At 50.1% G+C, this 18,667-nt stretch overlaps 1 protein-coding gene across 1 annotated transcript in view; it reads right to left on the bottom strand.

Annotated features, from left to right (window-relative positions):
- Positions 1–5,143: 5,143 nt before the first annotated feature.
- The window catches only part of LOC107122750 (nucleolar and coiled-body phosphoprotein 1-like), a 23,843-nt gene continuing 10,319 nt past the window's right edge, over positions 5,144–18,667 (bottom strand). Inside the window, exons 8-13 of the mRNA XM_015425882.1 lie at positions 15,936–16,022; positions 12,513–12,635; positions 8,863–9,363; positions 8,409–8,521; positions 6,892–6,972; positions 5,144–6,708 (exon numbers count right to left, since the gene is read on the bottom strand). Coding sequence (XP_015281368.1) covers positions 6,550–6,708; positions 6,892–6,972; positions 8,409–8,521; positions 8,863–9,363; positions 12,513–12,635; positions 15,936–16,022 — 1,064 coding nt within the window. The 3' untranslated portion in view covers positions 5,144–6,549. The remainder of the gene's footprint in view (positions 6,709–6,891; positions 6,973–8,408; positions 8,522–8,862; positions 9,364–12,512; positions 12,636–15,935; positions 16,023–18,667) is intronic.

The following is an 18,667-nucleotide window of genomic DNA, read 5'->3' on the forward strand; positions in this document are numbered from 1 at the left end:
TCTGGCGCCAGGAACGGTGTGGCCAGGCGCTCCCATCATGGTGCCCGTGGGCCGTCCGGGGACAGACGGACACGTCCTCTGCCTGTCCGCCGAGGCCCTTCTGTCGGCTCCGCTGTGGGACTTCGCAGGGATGTTGACAGCCCGGCCGGTGGGTGGGGGTGGGCAGCTCCCCCCCCCACCCGCTTTGATCACAGACAGAACTGGAGTGGGGGCGTCCTTTGGAGACACAAAACTGCCCTCGCGCTTTCCTGTGATGCCTGTTCTTCCCCAACAAACACGTGCAGGCTGGCTACAATGGCACAGTTTGTCACCTTTTAATCCCCCCCCATAGGTCAAAGTTCAAAAGGGGGGGGAGAGAGACTTAGGATCTGAACCCTGGAGCCTGGTCCTCTCCTTCCCCAGGAACTACTTTGGAAGAACTCTGCCTTCCCCTCAGCAAACTTTATTTCGCCTTAGGGCAGGGCAAGGAGAAAAGTGTCCCCTCTCTCAAGGAGCACCTTAACACGATGTCATTTAGCTCCACAACATGCAGAGCTGCAGCTACTCCCTTCAACACACTCAGGATGTATCCAAGAGCCAGGTGTCAAACGCAAGATCTCCTTTGCTGTGGTTCACAAAGATCCGGGACCTACAAGGGGCTGAAATTCCCTGCATGTGTGTGCATGTGTGAGAATGACTCTGTTGTGGTGGCACTGTAACTCTTCGAAGACACCTCCCTTCGCAAGGATGTCCTTGGAGACTGCCTGTGCCTGCTTCGCTGCCCATAATGGGAGATTTATGGGAGGGGGCTGGAGCAAGGTGACTGGGGAGTATGATTGGACTGGACCAAAGGGGGGGGGGGCTTGTTTGAACCTTGTATATCTTTGGGTTTTGGCACCAGAACTTTAGTTCTGTCACAGCAAGAGTCTTCGCTTGGAACATCTTTGTTTCTCTGTAAACAAAGTCCCAGAGAGTGTTGTGGAGAGTAATTTTGTCCAAGAGTCGGACACCAGGACATTTCCCCCCAGGCCTGCTGACAACCCAAAAGGTGGGGGAGAGGAAGAAGTGGGTGTGACAGCCCTTGGCCAACCCGACTGACCCCCCCAACACCCACAGCTGCTGAGGTCAAGTCTGGTGCTGGGGAAGTGTCAAGCTCAGGCTTAACTTTCGTTTCTCTTCTCCTTCACTCCTCATGTTGAATTCCTGGGGGGGGGGTGTTGTGGGAGCTCATGGGAGTAGAAGCCATAATTATTCCTGAAGTTGTGCCCCAAGTGATGGTTCTCATGAAGAAGAAGAGGAGATTGGATGTATCCCCCACCCTTCACTACCCAAAGGTGTCTCAGAGCGGCTTACAGACTCCTTTCCCTTCCCCTCCCCACAACAGACAGACACCCTGTGAGGTCGGTGGGGCTGAGAGAGCTTTGACAGAAACTGCTCTTTTTCAAGAACAGCTCTTATCAGAACTACGGCTTGCCCAAGGTCATCCAGCCAGGTGCAAGTGGAGGATTGGGGAATCAAACCCGGTTCTCCCAGATTAGAGTCCGCACACTTAACCACGACACCAAACTGGCTCTGACGTTGGTGAATCTTTGTGCCATGCCTAGGTTAGATAGGGCACCATCTGTCTGCATTGCCATAGAAACTATATATAATTTTAAACAAGGACATTTTATTAGATACACTATTTTTCTGGTCGCACAACTTTAATTTTATGTGTATCTTTAAATCTGGAAAATCCAGGCTGCCTGTTTCAAACGCTTGTGGACATACGGAACACCTGCCACAACGTTGGTGGCCGCTTGACGCCAAGGTCATCCAGCCGCTGCAAGTGGAGGAGTGGGGAATCAAACCCGGTTCTCCCAGGTTAGAGTCCGTGCACTTAACCACAACACCAAACCGCCTGGACCTCCCTGGCCCTAAGGAAGTCAGGTTGATGGTAACCAGGACGAGGGCTTTCTCGTTTGTAGCTCCATCCTATTGGAATGAGCTCCCTGCCGAGATCAGGGCCCTGCGGGACTTGTCACAGTTCCGCAGGGCCGTGAAAACAGAACTTTTAAGGCAGGCGTTCCGATAGGAGCGATGTCTTACCAGCAGCGCCCTGTGGCGAACTCCAATCCTATACGAGCTAATGCGGCGGTACCGCCGAATGTGTCCCTAAATTGCACTTTAGTTTTATCGCCATCTAATGAATGTTTTATATTGACTGGTTATGTTTTAACTGATGTTTTATATTTTATTGTGAATGTATACTGCCTGTCAGTTCCTGGAAGCCGCCCTGAGGCTGCCTAGCGGGGAGGGCGGGGTAAAAGCGAAATAAATAAATAAATAAATAAATAATAAACTGCCCCCATCCACATTGTTTCCTATGGAAGCTTGGTTGTGAGCAGAGCTTAAAAAAATTGTTGTGTGCCAGTGCGTGTCAGCATACTATCAGGTATGAAGCAAGATGACAGCCTAAGAAAATAAATGGTGGAGATCATTCGGATTCTGATCTGGTTGACAGCAGAAGGAGTCATATGATCATGTCACCAGGTTAAGATTGCATCTCAGTTGCATCAGCTAAAATGATGTCACCATGAGTCAGCACTGATCACCGATTGGTGCTGAACATGTATATAAGTGTAAAGTACTTGTAGAGGTGTTCACTCTGTGAATGCCTTGCTGCGGAGCACTCTGCCGGATTGTACAGCGATTTGGAGTTGGAGAGTGCTAGATGAACTATGTATATATCTGTGTAAATAAATCCACTGTGAATAGTCAGCACTAGCAACCTGGTACGTGTGGTTACTAGACGCTTCATACGCTAACAGTGCACCATAGCACAGTTTAGAGGGAACTGTGGTCATGAGGACTTATCTTTAATAGGTGTAACCCATTTGCATCCTCCTTTTATTAAAAAGGCATCTTAGGGCCGTGCTAGATGTGACAAGGATAGAGCCCGGACCTGGACTCATCAGATCTCAGAAGCTAAGCAGGGTCAGCCCCGATTAGTATTTCGATGGGAGACCTCCCCCCCAAGGAAGTCCAGGGTTGCTACGCAGAGGCAGGCAAGGGCAAACCGCCTCTAAATCTCTCTTGCCCTGAAAACCCCATTTTTTTTTGGGGGGGGACACCATAAATCAGCTGTGACTGGGCCTGCCACCAGAGCAGGGAAGCTTCTTCTAATGTGTCAAAGGATTTACTTACTTAGATACCCTGGGCTAAGCTCAGCCTCCAGTGGAACGTCAGGGTACTACGGGATGGGCCAGCAAAGCAGCCTCTCAAATGAACTGCTAAGTTTGGGAGTGCAGACACATGGCGAGGTCTCCTGGTAAGGACCGAATACAGTGCAAGGCCACGTTCTGCACTGTGGAGAAGTCCTGGGCTCAAGGGCCCATCTCTGGACCATCCTGAAGGAAATCTAGAACTGCTGGGACCGCAGCAGAGGACAGATTAAGGTCATTATTGCTGCATCGCCTATAGGACTGGGCACAGACTTTGTGGACTTCCTTCTCAGACCAAGTCAACTTAGGAACATAAGAGAAACCATGTTGGATCCGGCCAATGGCCCATCCAGTCCAACACTCTTCTGTGTCACACGGTGGGCATCAGGCGGCCCACCAGCAGGGCCAGAACTCCAGAAGCCCTCCCACTCTGCCCCCCCCCCAAGTACCAAGAAGACAGAGCATCACTGCCCCAGACATACGAGCAGCCATGTGGGATCAGGCCAACGGCCCATCCAGGCCAACAGTATCTGCCACACAGTGGGCAAAACCCAGGTGCCATCAGGAGGTCCATCAGTGGGGCCAGAACTCCAGAAGCCCTCCCACTGTTGCCCCCCCCAGCACCAAGAAGACAAGAGCCCCCCTGCCCCAGAGTGTTCCATCTATAGGTATAGGTTTCCCTTGCTCGAAAGCCAGTCGAATCCGACTCTAGGGTTGCGGTGCTCATCTCCATTTCCAAGCCAAAGAGCCAGCGCTGTCCGAAGACGTTTCCGTGGTCATGTGGCCGGTTCCATCTATACCTTGCGGCTAATAACCACTGATGGACCTCTGCTCCGTTTTGTTTACCCAACCCCCTGTCTATGCTCAGAGCCACTACCATTTCATGCAGCACTGAATTCCACGAGATAATTACTCTTTGGGCGAAGAAGTACTTCCTTTCTCAGTACTTCTCAGAGCCCAGAGGGAGGACAAGCCGAGCTACGACAGCCACATCAACTCCTCCCTTCTGAAGCTTGGCGAGGCGTCTCGTAAATGAGGGGAAGGGGAAGACGACCGGGCATAACAGCCTTGCTGTTTCTTAGAATTAAGCAGGGGAAGGAGAAGGCAGCGAGACCACTGCACAGCCAGCTCGGCTCGCCTGCAGGTTCGATGGCCACAAGGAGGCCGCTCAGCTCCCTTCCGTCTTCAGGCTGAGCTGCGGACAAAGGCCAATGTGGCCACCACCGCCTGGTTAGCCAGGCCAGACGCAGAACCCTTGACCCCTCGAGGCAATGGGGCGGTGGCGGTGGGAGGAAGTGGGAGATGCTCCGGGAATCCCGGTCCTCCATGGACTCTTCCTTGACACGCCTGCCTCCTTCAGGGCAGAGGAGAAATCATCTCCTCCTTGAACGGGGGAACCTCAAGGAAGCCCAGGGTTGCTATGCAAAAGCGGGCAATGGCAAGCCACCTCCGAGTAGCCATCCCACGGCCAAGACCATGGGGTGGCCACCAGCATGAGCTGGTGGGAGGCTCAATGGGCAGAGGACATTTTGGAATGACTCCTCCGTACAAGAAAAGATTCCTGCAACTGGGGGAAGCGATGAGTTTTGAACTTCGCATACGCCCTACTTGGCAAGTTGTCATATAGGACAGCATTTTTTTAAAAAAAGAATCCCCCCCATGCGTTCTGAAGCGGAACAAACCACCACCCAGGAGGCTGGAGGGAAGAGAGGCAGACAGGCCTGGATGGAGAGACCCTCTGTAACAAGACGCGCTCACTGTTCATTGCTACGAGCGGCTTCAGCTGGTCCTTTGGCAGGATAGCAAGTTAAAATCCTGCAAATATATTTGACCACCGTTTTACTGTTCCTTAGCTGAGGCCATAAAACTGTCCGACTAAGAACCTATCAGGAGGCTTATGTAAATGATTCGCTCCTCCCTCACCCCATCCCCATTGTAGATCTGGACAAAATCATGCCAACATTTACAAACTTTTTATTGTACGAGACACTTGTCAATTCAAGTAGAGTTTCCCGGCCTTCCGCACACGGCTGGGTTTGCCTTGACATCTGAAATCCCGCCCGAAAGGACACACTACTAGTTAACAGCCACGGCTGTGAAAAGACCAGCCCGCCAGAGAGAGACACAAGACGTCCCCCCTCCCCCTCCCCTCGTTATCTGCAGTGGTGAGAAAAAGGGAGCAACAAAAGGATGTTGAACTACAAAAAGGCAGGCTGTGCCTGGACTGTACCATCCCAGATTTGAGGTGAGGGAACTGCGTGATTGAGAGTTCCCCTTTATGCACGACCAGAGGGATGAAGAAGGGCTTCAGCCGTGCAGCATTTAAACATACAACACCCCCCTCAAGCCCGTAGATGTACAGCCAAGGAACAATGTTTACCATCTGAGGAGACGTTCACCTGGATAGCTTGCCCTCCTCTGTTCTTTGATTATTGGCCACTATTTGGTGCACAAACCACAGGATGAAGCAGGGGCCACTGTGGCACACTGCCGGCAGACAAGGCGGTGATAATTCTTACAGCTTGCGCACTGAGGCCTATGACGTCTCTTGAGCGGTGTCAGATGATTACTGACAAAGACGTAAGAACCGCACTTCATTCTGCAGCTATGTCATTTGGGGTTTTGGTTTTTTTGCAGAGGCAAAGGCAACAGACCTGCGTGTTTAACATCTGGTCCATGAAAAGTATTGAAGTCAATATCTAAATTTCAGGCAGCCAATGGTTTTCAACAGGCACAAAAATCAGCCCACTTAAGGAAACAGGAGCCTTACCCATGCCCGTGGGCTCTGCAAGTCACTGGCTTCTTGGATGGCAGGGGGATGCTTTCAGAATGCCCCCCCCCCCCAAAGACAAGATCACAACAAGAACAGGAACCAACAGCTTGCCTGCCCGCCTGCCTCTTCAGCGAGGCACAAAGGAGCCTCTCACGAAAGACCAAAGAGCACCCAAGGGCTGCAGAGGAGAAGCAGAAGGCGGCAGCAAAACAGGCCACTTAAAAGGATGGGGACGGATTTAGTTCCCTGTCAAATAAACACTGGATAACGGGGAGTCATATAGGGGCATTATCTAAAATATTGTATTTGTTAAAAACAAAAGCGAAAATGTTTCCTCAAATATGCTCGTTGCTTTATAAGGAAAGCAAGAGCTTTTTTCCTTTTAAAATAAAAAAGTACATCACTGGAAGCCGAGGAAGCCCTGCAGGGTGTGATCAGGCGAGAGGTCTCCTCTGAAGCGGCCCTTGTCCCCCGGTGGCCATGGAACAGGGTGCCACCAGTGGCAACCTCAGGCAAAGAGGGTCTCTCCACCCTGCTTCCAAGTCCTCACACAGGATGCTCAGGCTGGGAGCGGTCCACAGACACATCCGGCGTTTAATCACTTTCAAACTTGATGGAGTTTATCTGCGTTGAGATTGTGCCGCCGCAGTAGCTCCCCCTCTTCTTCTTCGTCTTCTCATGGCGGAAGGATTTGCCTTTTGTAAACTTCAGGACACTGTTAGCTTTCTCCCCCCAGTCTCCGGCTGCTCCTTTCTGGGAGAGAGGAGAGAGGGAAGAGAGACCGTGGCCACCGGCCAGGAAGACAACAGGCCTCCAGCCGAGGACAGCTTCCCAACCCACCGGCTTCCGGCTCCCAGCAGTCTCTGGACAGCCTATTCAGCCTCAAAAGCGGTGCACAGACTTCTCCCTGCGTGGGCTTCTACACCCTCTTCTTACCTTGGCGTCAAAGGAGTTGTTGGCTACCCGTGCATCCACTTCAACCTCTTCTGCTTTCACTCTGCGGAACGGACTTGACTGCTGTTGAAAGAAAATGGCCCCAGCTGTCATACCAATGAAGAACATGAGCCTAAGGATCCTGCACTCATCCTCCAGGCCAGAAACTGCTTCTGAATCTCCCAAACCAGCTTCTGGCTTTGCATCCCCATTGGGGAGAAAGGTGGGAGGAGGAGGCGAATCAAGAGGCAGAGATTCCGCCACGCCCCCCTCCCTGCTCAGCCGTGGAAGCTGGCCTTGGGCCAGTCACTGAGCTCTCAGCTGCACCGACCTCGCAGGGCTGTTGTGAGGATAAAACTGAGCAAAACCATTATGCTGCTCTGAGTTCCTTGGAAGAAGGGCAGGATGGAAGAGTGACAAGCCCTATAGTCCCCCCCCCAACAACAACAACACTGTAGCTGTTCACAAAGGAATTACTTTGGTTAGATAAAGGAACTGCAGGGAGAAGAATGCCACACAGAAGCCTAGAGGGCCAGCTTGTCCAATCCCCTGCACAATGCAGGAATCCCACGGGGATCCCTCCCCTCACTCCCCCCCCCCCAGTGACCCCTACCCTATGCCCAGAGGAAGGCAGAAGAACACAAGGAGAGCCCTGCTGGGTCAGACCAGGGAGGGTCCATCTCTCACATAGGGGCCAGCCAGTACTTCTGGAGGGCCAGCCACAGGGCGTGGAGGCCGAGGCCTTCCCCTGAGAAGAACCTCAGAAGAGCCCTGCTGGGTCAGGCCAGGGAGGGTCCATCTACGTCCAGCCTCCCGCCTCACACGGTGGCCAGCCAGTTCATCTGGAGGGCAAAGAACACGGCATAGAGGCCGAGGCCTTCCCCTGAGAAGCGCATCAGAAGAGCCCTGCTGGGTCAGACCAGGGAGGGTCCCTCTCGTCCAGCCTCCCGTCTCACACAGGGGCCAGCCAGTTCCTCTGGAGGGCCAGCAACAGGGCAGAGAGGCCGAGGCCTTCCCCTGATAAGGACACCAGAAGAGCCCTGCTGGGTCAGACCAGGGAGGGTCCCTCCAGTCCAGCCTCCTGTCTCACACAGGGGCCAGCCAGTACTTCTGGATGGCCAGCAACAGGGCGTGGAGGCCGAGGCCTTCCCCTGATAAGGACACCAGAAGAGCCCTGCTGGGTCAGACCAGGGAGGGTCCCTCCAGTCCAGCCTCTCGTCTCACACAGGGGCCAGCCAGTTCCTCTGGAGGGCCAGCAACAGGGCAGAGAGGCCGAAGCCTTCCCCTGATGTTGCCTCCTGGCTCTGGGATTCAGAGGCTTAGTGCCTCTGAAGGTGGAGGCACCCTTGAGTCACCCTGGCCAGTAGCCACTGGTGGACTTACCCTCCACGAATCTGTCTAATCCCGTTTTAAAGCTGTTTATTCTTGTGGTCATCACTACACCCTCTGGCAGGGGGATTCCACATTCTAATCACTCTCCACAAAACATTCCTCATTGGTCCCCCTTATTTATTACTCACCCGCTTCATCTTGGGGAACGAGTGGGGTGTCTTTGGCTTAACTTTGCTCTTCTTGAGCTCAGGGGTCTCCAACACCTGATCGTCTTCCCTTTTTCGTTTCTTGGCTGCCAGGCCTACTCGTTGCCCACATACATAAAACAAGCATTATCAGAATTGCAGCCCACGGCCACCACATCCCATCTACCCAACAGGCCACGTAGCAGCCCACGACTTAAACTGCGATGGGGGAGGAGGGGAAAGGCTTGCTGGAAGTGGGGTACACAACTGAGACTACGGCTGATGCAAATCTAGTGAATGGCGTGCACTGGATGAGTGCCCGATAACGGACCCTCCCCACACACACTATGGCATTACTGGAGAAAGGCTAAATTCATAACATTAACAGTGCGAGGCACTCCCCCACGCACACGCACGCACTCTGTCTTCTGAACATTCTTCCCTGCTGGCCACCTACCTCCGTTTACCGCCCCTTCATCCAAACTGCTCTCGTGGTGCTTTGTGGCACTAGCTCCGCTGGAAGGCTTCACGGAAGGACTTTTCCCTCCATGAGTGGACGAGGCCTTGGGCTTCTTGGAGCTGTCGCCTCCGCTTGTTGTTGCCTTCGTTAGTTTGCCTCCTTTCTTTTTAGGCTCTTCATCGTCGTCATCGCTGGAGCTATCGGAGGAGCTGCTGCTGCTGCAACCCGCCGCCCGCTTCTTGCCAGCTGCTTTGGGGGCTCCGGGGGACCTGCCAGCCAGATTTGAGACGGGCTTGCTCTGCGCCTCTCCGCTGCTTGAACTCTCGGAGTCTGAACTGCTGGACTTGGGGTCGGGGGCCTTCCGTTTGGAGACCGCTTTGGATGAGGGGGTTCTCTTGTCCTCACCCTCACCCGAGTGGCTGCTGGCTTTGTTTGCCTTCTTTGGAGCTGGCTTCACCGCAGGCTTCAATGGAACTTCTTCCTCTGAACTGTCAGAATCTAGGGGGAAATGTTTAGATTAAGCAAAAGAAGGCCCCCGCAAAACACTCAATAAATCCCCTCCAAGCTATGTTCACTGGTTTTAGTTTGGGGGAACGGACATGCAAGCGGAATGACAACCCCGCATCTCAAAGTTATCACTATCCAAATGAAGGATACATAAAACTCCCTTCCGACACACCAGGCTTTGGTTTAGGAAGGCCTGCCTGGAAGGGCCTGGGATGGGTTTCAAGGCCAACGCCCTTGCTATTGCTTGCCAAGACCACGACAAGGACAACAGGGAACCCTCAGCGTACAAGAACGGCCACAAATAACCACCACCAAGGGAAGGCCGCCCACAATTCACAACTATATATGCTCAAGACTGTACACTACATCCACTGAAGTACAAAGAAGGGTTAGTGGTCATCATAACCCAATAGAATGTACAGGCTTGCTCTCAACACCACTCCCTTGGCAGTGAGACTGAGAGATGAGGATGTATCAAGCTAAGACCAACATGTGTCAGAACTGCCTAGTTTGCCAGTTCTGGAATTATACACGATTCAAACAAGCCCCCCCCAAGTGATCCTTCCAATCACTCCATCCACTCAGCCCGCCTAAACCTAGCGCCCTCCGATAGCCCTCCTCCCCCATCTGCGAACCTACAGTTACATTATCTACGATAGGCCGGCTAACAGACAGGCATCCAAGGTCATTTCACATACTTCCCACATTGGGAGGCCTCTTAAGAAAACAGTTACAAAGCAGCCAAGTGAAGCAGTTCCGCCCCCTCCCCACACACACTCTTAACCCCCCCCCCCCCCCCATGCCCCAATTCAGAATTCAAACAGTATGGTTACAGGCAGTGGAAATGGAACATGCAAAATCCATGGCAAACCAAGTTCCGTGTTTGACACATATCCAACAGACTGCTCATAACAATTATGCATATTCTACAAAAAGAACGTGTTCAAAAACAACAGACAGCTCCTCTGTAATTCTATACACAGTGTCCATAGACCTCCAAACAGAAAGTAACTGCAGCAGAAGATGCCCACTGTGGAAAGAATAACAGCCATACGTCTCTCCCAGGTATAAATCAAGACGTTTCAATGATCTTCAACAGTGGCTGGTAAAACAGAACTGTGAATCATAAATGCACATAAATGCACATAGAGACAAGGTTGACTATATAATGCATATATCAATTCAAATGTTATTGCAAACGGAGTCTAGATTGATTTTTGAATTTAAAACTTTCGCACCAAATGGAATTAATCAGACGCTTGATTTTGCTGCCTTTATTTGAGGATTGCAATTGAATAGAACATTATATGTGGTATATTCGAAACTCAGGCATGTTTGTGAAAAATGTGTCAGGTTCACTTTAAGAAACTGTATTGCAATTGATTTGTATATGGTTAAATGCTGCGTGGCAGGTTGCCTTATAGAGAGCCCTCGGATTCCACTGAAGCTATTGAGCGATGCCTATGTTATTTTGGAAATCGGAGTGAGAAACATTTTTTCTATGTTTTTGAATTGATATATCCATTACGTAGTCAATCTTGTTTTTCTATGTGCATTTATGATCGATTCACAGTTCTGTTTTACCAGCCACTGTTGAAGATCATTGAAATGCCTTGATTTATATCTGGGAGAGACGTATGGCTGTTATTCTTTCCACAGTGGGTGTCTTCTGTTGCGGTTACTTTCTGTTTCTATGTAGAGAATTACAGAGGAGCCGACTGTTGTTTTGTGTAAAATATGTTTAATTGTTATGAGCAATCTGTAGGATATATGCCTATACATTCTGTTGGGTTATGACCACTAACCCTTCTTTGTACATCAATGAATATAATATACAGTTTTGAGCATCTATAGTTGTGAATTGCTTGCCAAGACAGCACGCACCATTTACATTTTATTCTGAATTTTTTATGCCATCTTTCCATCCAACTGGGAGAAGTCCTCAAAGCAGCAAACAATAAAAAACATTAAAACGTACTTTAAAAATGGATCTTGCATATACGTAAACTAAAACAGTAAAACCAAAAACATCAACACGAAGGGTGGGTGAGGGGATGGCCAATCAAACAGAAAAATCTTCAACCCACTGGTGGAAGACAAGGATACCAGGGGGCGGACCAGTCTCCCAGAGGAAAGAACGCTCCCCCCGTGCGGCTGCAGCGGCGAAGTCCATTTCTCAGGGTGCCACCCGACCTCACGTGGGGAGGAGGGGGCCTGAAGCAGTGAGAGGACCAGAAGGTGTTTTGAACGAACGGCTTACCTAATTGATGCCTTTTGGGATATTATCCATGCTTGATTCAATTATGCTTTCTTTTACTTAAAACGACATGCAGTGTTAGCCGGCGTCTGCTGTTACGAGCTGATTTTTGTTTTACGGAATGCCAGGCTTAAGATCACAAAATGTGCGGGTGAATGCGGCTGGGTGGGACTGTGTCCGCTCGAAGCCCACGTAGAGCCATGCCACAGCCGCGCAAATGAGTCTGCTCACTGTCTGCAGCAACCATGAGCTACACAACCAGGAGAGACTCCCCCAGTTTGCAGGGAACTCAAAGGGGCCTTTGTGCGTGATGGCTCCCCCCACTTTCCTCCTCCTGTCGTGGCACCTTGGCTTGGTATCTGCTGACCAAGATCCGGAAGACACCCCTGGATCGGGCCCCATCAAATCTCCAGAATCAGCCCACCGCAACGCAACCTTCCGATAAGAGGGGCTTGAGACATAACGGAAAATGCAGCAAAGGGCAAGGGATGGGCAGAACCTCATTCACCCCGTTGGGATTCTCATCAGCTGTATCTAAAGCCCGCCTAGGTAGGTGTGGAGGCGAGCCTGTCTGTGAGTGGGAACTTTCGAACTTCCTTGGTGTGAGCTTAATAAATGTTACTTCTGCATTCAAGAATTTGCTGCCCTGTTGGCTGGACTGCCAGGGGAACTGATTGGCCACTGGGTGAGGCAGGACTGCTGGTCTGATCCAGCAGGGCTCTTCTTACGTCCTTAAAGCCTTCCAGGTTTTGAGAGAAGTATTCTTTTCTGGCTAGTGGGGGACTCCAGCAGTGCTCCTGACTGTAGACAGCCAAAGACAGAATATTATTTGCACCCTTGGGAGCAGCCAACACCCAACGGGGAACGAGACGCCTTGCCATACCTGAGCTGTCAGAGGAGCTCTCCGCTCGCTTCGCCTGTGCTGGTTTAGCCATCCCTTTTGCTGCGGAAGGCTTGGCAGAGCGCTTGATCGGCGCCTTCTTTTCTTCCTCCTCAGAGCTGGAATCTGTGCAAGGAAAACACAGGACCCACACCTGCATCAGCATATCTGAGGTCCCTTAAGAGACGCGGGGGTGGAAACTAGTCAGAGGGTCAAACATACTGATTTTACGGACCAAAATGCCAAAAAAACTCACCACATACTGACAAAAAACCTGACAAATTACTGAACAATTTAATGTCAGCCTACTGATAAGCTAGTGTTTTAAACGTAAAATTAGGACTTCATTAAAAATTATTATTATCTGGCCTGTACCAGCCCCATAGTTAGATGTGACCCAGATAAAAGGATTGCACACATTTTTATTGAATTTCTTTTATGAATAGAGAACAATATTTTTGTTATTGTACTAAATTTAAGGCAAAAAAACCCATTCCCTTTTTAAAAATCTCTCTATATAATAAAAGCGTTCTGGTGGTGGAACTCTCTAGAACATTTGACACGCTCCCGAATTGGTTGGTGCCCTGGTGTGTCAGTCACAGGGCGTCTGTCTCCACTGGCTGCATTGCTGCCGCTGTGGCCGCTGTGGCCGCTGTGGCGGCACCCGGCATCTCGCCCTCACTCTTCTTCAAGCGGACGAACAAGTCGGACGCTCCAGTGGGCGGGGGCCTCAGCCCCAGCGCGCCACTGCCATGGGCGTCCTCTCCCGAGTGCGTGTAGCCAGCCGGGCTGCGTGCGACTCGACAACAGGCCGCCCGCTCTGGGGGGGCTCAGCCCGATCCTGCTGCCACCGCCCTCACCCGCATGCACGTAGCCGCCCGGCCTGCATGCAACCTGGAGACAGACGGGCCGGCTGCTCCAGCAAGGGGGGGGGCTCGACCGGATCTGGCCACTGCTCGAGCCCGCTCGGTTGCCGGCCAGGCTGTGACCAGACAATGGACATGCCGGCCACTCCAGTGCATGGGGGGGAGGGGGTCCGGTCAAGCCGAATCCTGCTGCCACCACCGCCTACCAGCATCTGCCTAGCCTCTCACTGGACGGGGGCATACCGAATTCACTTCAAGGTGCTGGCACTTACCTTTAAAGCCCTTTATGGTCAGGGGCCCACATACCTGAAAGAACGTATTTCCCCATATGCTCCCCACAGAGCACTGCACTCAAGGTCACAAAATCGATTGGCCTCCCAGGTCCTAAAGATGCCAGGCTGGCCACAACCAGGGCCTTCTCAGTGGTGGCTCCGTACTGGTGGAATGAGCTCCCAGAAGAGATCAGGGCCCTCGGGACCTTTTACAGTTCCACAGGGCCTGCAAGATGGAGCTCTTCCACCAGGCCTTCGACTAAGGAGCCACACCAAATAACATCAAATAACTGAGAAGTGACAGTGCCCTGGTCCTTGGCTTACCACCCACAGCCGGTGCTGTTGCCTAAATATAGAGACCAAGACGAGCCAACCACCAACATAGATCATCTGATTACAACACTAGTATTGGTTCCGCCTTCTGTAAGCATTCTTATAAGTACCTGATCACTTACTAGCACTTTATGATAATGTAGAGTTTTATTATTTGTTTTAAGATGGTATATAATTTGTTACCTATATGTTTAATCTCTTTGTAAACTGCCCTGAGCCCGCTCCGGCAGGGAGGGCGGGGTATAAATTGAATAAATAAATAAAGTTATTCACGAACTCTTTCATTTCTCAACAGTTTTCTGCACTGCATCCAAGGGCATTCTCCCCCCCCCCTTGTCCTCTTCTTCCATTGCTTTCTCAACTCCTCCTAGCATGAGCTGTGCCATGTTGAATCCCACAATATCCATCACCTCTACTTTCATTGTCTCATGTTTTAAGAGGTTAATTATGTGTCTATACTTTGTGGAAGGTTTCACCAAATCACCTTTACTCTTAGGAACATAATCCTTAAAGTACTTCATAACTAAACTGAAAACAATCTGTCTTCTCACTGGGAAGTCATCATGTTTCCCCAAAAATGCTGTAATGAAACCGGAAAAACACAAACTGCATTCAGAAAAATCACAGAAATACTGACTTTACTGACCAATTATTTAAAAACACTGACAGATTACTGACCAAGATGAAAAAACTGACTTTTACTGATTTTACTGACCATTTCCTACCCCTGGAGACTCAACTCAGAAACAAATGAACAAATGGTCAGTAGAATGCGATACCTCGCACTCTTCAGCCAATGCAGGCTCTCAAGACAGCTTGCAAAATACAACTACATACAGATATATATTTCAATCAGCCAATGACACCTTCAAAAAAGACTCAAGTTCCACACTGCCTGACTAAATAAGTCTTCACCCAGCATCAAGAGTTCAGCAACGACTCTGAGCACACACGTGGACACTGAACTGTTCATGAGGACTGGGGTGGGGGGGTGGGAAGCAAGCGGCTGCCAGGAAACAGAGGAAACACGGGGCTGGATCAAACAGTGAACAAGTGGAAAGCCCTTAACAGAGGCAACAGTTTCCCACATCTCTCCCCCCCCCCCAAATCCCGCCTGACACAGGTTCCAGGAATTAGACCCAAGAACCACCTTCCTGGCCCAGCAGGAACAAAAGGGAGCACAGAAACCTCTGCTCAGACCTCCTTCAGTTCCACTGGGGGCGGCAGGAGGCGAGGGACGGAGAACAGGCAGCCTCCCCTCTTCCCGGTGGCCACAAAGCCACCACTCGGCTATGCAGCCGTCACCTTGTCTGGGGCCTAAGCCAGGAAAGAGGCAAGCGGCCAGGGTGCCACTTCTGTATATGACCCCACTGGTGATTCAGGGGTGCGGTTAGTGCGGCACAGCAACCTGCAGGCCTTGGTCATGGGCCCATGGCAGAGAAAACGAAGCTCCACAAATGGTCAGATGTGTGTGTTGAAAAAATACTTAGTGTTTTAAAGATGAAAATGACTCAATTCAATCACATTTAAAGCCTGGAACGCCTCCATAAACAAAGTTTACATCATCATGCAAGAATGCTGTCTACATATGCTGGGGGCGTCTGGTTCATTCCATAAAATTAATACAGGTGACAAGAAAGGATAACAATGTTCAGAAACAGTTACGCTAAATAAGGCAACTGTGCATGCTTCCCAGAGCAGGCTTTAACAAGGACAGATTTTTTTTTTCTTTGAACACATCAACATCTAGAGCATGTTCTGGAATAATTGCCAGCTTGCCACGCCAAGCACAGGCCCAGCAAAAGCAAGCCATAGGTGATCTCTGTCTCCCGTCTCTCTCATTGCCTCTGCTTTACATAAGAACAAACCTACTTTCAGGAAAAGGTCACAAAGTGGCCAAGGATCCAGAGGTTTCTACACAAGGTACTCAGGAGGTTTGTGTACAAGGTACTCACCTGAATCACTGTCTGAGGAAGACTCTCCTTTTTGGGTGACAGCAGCAGATTTGGGGCGAGATGGTTGTTTAGCTACAGGTTGTTCAGCTGCAAGAAAAATTAAAAAGATACTTCCACTGCACCTTCTTTTCAAGGGCATCAAGTGACTGAGTCCCAAGATAGCAAACCGGTCAAAAACAGACAGACGTACCCCAGCACTCTTCTAAAACAGAGTAAGTTCACAGTTTAGTAGGGTCCTATTCAGGAATCTAATCTGTCTCTCAGATACAGCGCCAGATGCATTTCATTAGCTCTAACGAATGACACTCTTCTGCCACCCTCACCCACGACCCCGTAGCATCAAGGATCCACCACAAAAATTGCAGGAGGCTGCCCATAAAAGAATGCAAGTGGTTGAAAACACAGCGGTTTCCTCTATCGCCATGATCTCTAATACCTCCACAGGACCCCCCCCCTTTTTAGTAGGCTGTTCTTAACACCTTCTGTCAGATTATAACCTTGAACCAGTATTAGTTAACTTTCACTTAAGTCATTTGCTTATCTGTGTAAGCCTCTGATCTGTCTCACCCTCCAGTATGTGTGGCAATTCTGTTGATTTATGAGGGGACTCTCCACCTCGCCTTTCTGCATCAGTGGCTCCCTTTTCCACTTGCACTGAGAACTGACACTCGAAACGCTCATGGTGTCATTCACACCAAGCCTCCTCTCCCTGCCCCCTCCCAACTTTCTCCAATTAAGACACTCACTCCACACATCTATGTGATAAAGTGGTCTGACTCACAAAAGGACCCTGTGAGCCAGGCCATGTTGGGGTGTGTGTGTGCCTGCGCCAATGCCTCCCTCTTCCCACAGGCCTCTCATTCACCCTCCACGCTGCTCCTGAGGGTTCCGCATCCTCCAGGAGTGCCATTTTGGGCAGAAGAGGGAAGGAAGGAGGCAGGGAAGTTCCATTCCATTGGGGGGGGGGGGGCGCTACACAAGAGCGCCCAGGAGGGACAAACAGCAACGTTGTTTAGGATGCTTCAGGGTTTTCAAGGGGAAAACCATGGTTTTTAAGAGTGTGCCTTGTGAAAAAAACCACAGTGTTCAGGGCTCTTCAGGGTTTTGAGCAAAACCCCCATAGTTTAAATTTTTTTCAGGGTTTTCCAGGGAAAAAAATGGTTTAAAATTAATGGGGGGTATCAAGCAAACAACTTTTTTTTAGGGTTCTTCAGGTTTTCAAGGAAACCCCCCAGGGCTAAAAGTTCTCCTGTGAATAGCCATGGGTTTTTAATAGTTTTAGACTTTTTTGATGATACATCAATGGACTTAGGGTTTTTAAGGGTTCTTTAAATTTTTCACAGGGAAAACTTTTTTCAGGGCTTTTTAGGTCCAGCTTCTTGGGGTCTGGGAGCAAAAAGCCAAGGTTTTTCAAGTGAAAAACCACGGTCCTAAGCTTATTTATAGGCTTTTCCAAGCAAAACGTTTAAGGATTTTAAAGATTTCCCTCCCCAAAAAACATGGTTTTCAGGGGTTTTTACGGTTCTTTAGAAGAAGAAAAGACTGGATTTATACCACGCCCTTCACTCGGAGGAGTCTCAGAGCGGCTTACAAACTCCTTTCCCTTCCCCTCCCCACAACAGACACCCTGTGAGGCAGGTGGGGCTGAGAGAGCTCTGACACGAACTGCTCTTTTTCAAGAACAGCTCTTATCAGAACTACAGCTTTCCCAAGGCCATCCAGCAGCTGCGAGTGGAGGAGTGGGGAATCAAACCCGGTTCTCCCAGATTAGAGTCCACGCAATTAACCACTAAGAAGAAGAAGAGGAGATTGGATTTATACCGCACCCTGCACTACCCAAGGGAGTCTCAGAGCGGCTGACAGACTCCATTTCCTTCCCCTCCCCACAACAGACAGACACCCTGTGAGGCAGGTGGGGCTGAGAGAGCTCTGAGAGAAACTGCTCTTTTTTTCAAGGACAAGTCTTATCAGAACCACGGCTTGCCCAAAATCATCCAGCCAGGTGCAAGTGGAGGAGGAGTGGGGAATCAAACCCCGTTCTCACAGATTAGAGTCCGCATGCACTTAACCACGACACCAGGGGTGGCCAAACTGTGGCTTGGGAGGCTCTGCTCCCCAACCAGTGTCCCCCTTCTTGGCTTGAGGCAGGGGGGAGCAGAGAAAGAAAGCAACCTTGACTTCAAATGCGTTCAGTAAGCCTACAAATATCATTGGACAAATAAATATCATTATCAATATCTATTTTGCCCCTTTTTGTTTTTATTTTTGACAGTCTCATGTAATGTTAATAAAAAAACAAATTTGCATATTTTTCAATTAAAACATGTCTGTAGTATTTGTTCATGTCTTGCGGCTCTCAAGACAGCTGACATTTGTTCTGTGTGGCTCTTACGTTAAGCAAGTTGGGCCACCCCTGCACTACACCAACTACCCCAAACTGGCCCTTTAGGCCTTTAAAAAAAAAAAAAAAAAAAAAGGTTTTAAGGGTTCTGTAGGATTTCAGAGTGAAAAGCAATGGTTTTTAAGGGTACTTCAGGGTTTTTGAGCAGAAAATAATGTGGGGGGTGTTTAAGGGACTTTTAGGGTTTGAAAGTGAAAACCCCATGGTTTCTTACAGTTTTTCAGGGATTTCCAGTGAAAACCCACGTTTTTAAGCCTGGTGGAAGGCCCAAGGAAGGAAGGAAGGAAGGAAGGAAGGAAGGAAGGAAGGAAGGAGGGAAGGAGGGAGGGAG

The sequence above is a fragment of the Gekko japonicus genome, unplaced genomic scaffold, assembly GCF_001447785.1.
Source record: "Gekko japonicus isolate JY-2015 unplaced genomic scaffold, Gekko_japonicus_V1.1 scaffold2769, whole genome shotgun sequence".
In the NCBI taxonomy this organism is placed as follows: domain Eukaryota; kingdom Metazoa; phylum Chordata; class Lepidosauria; order Squamata; family Gekkonidae; genus Gekko; species Gekko japonicus.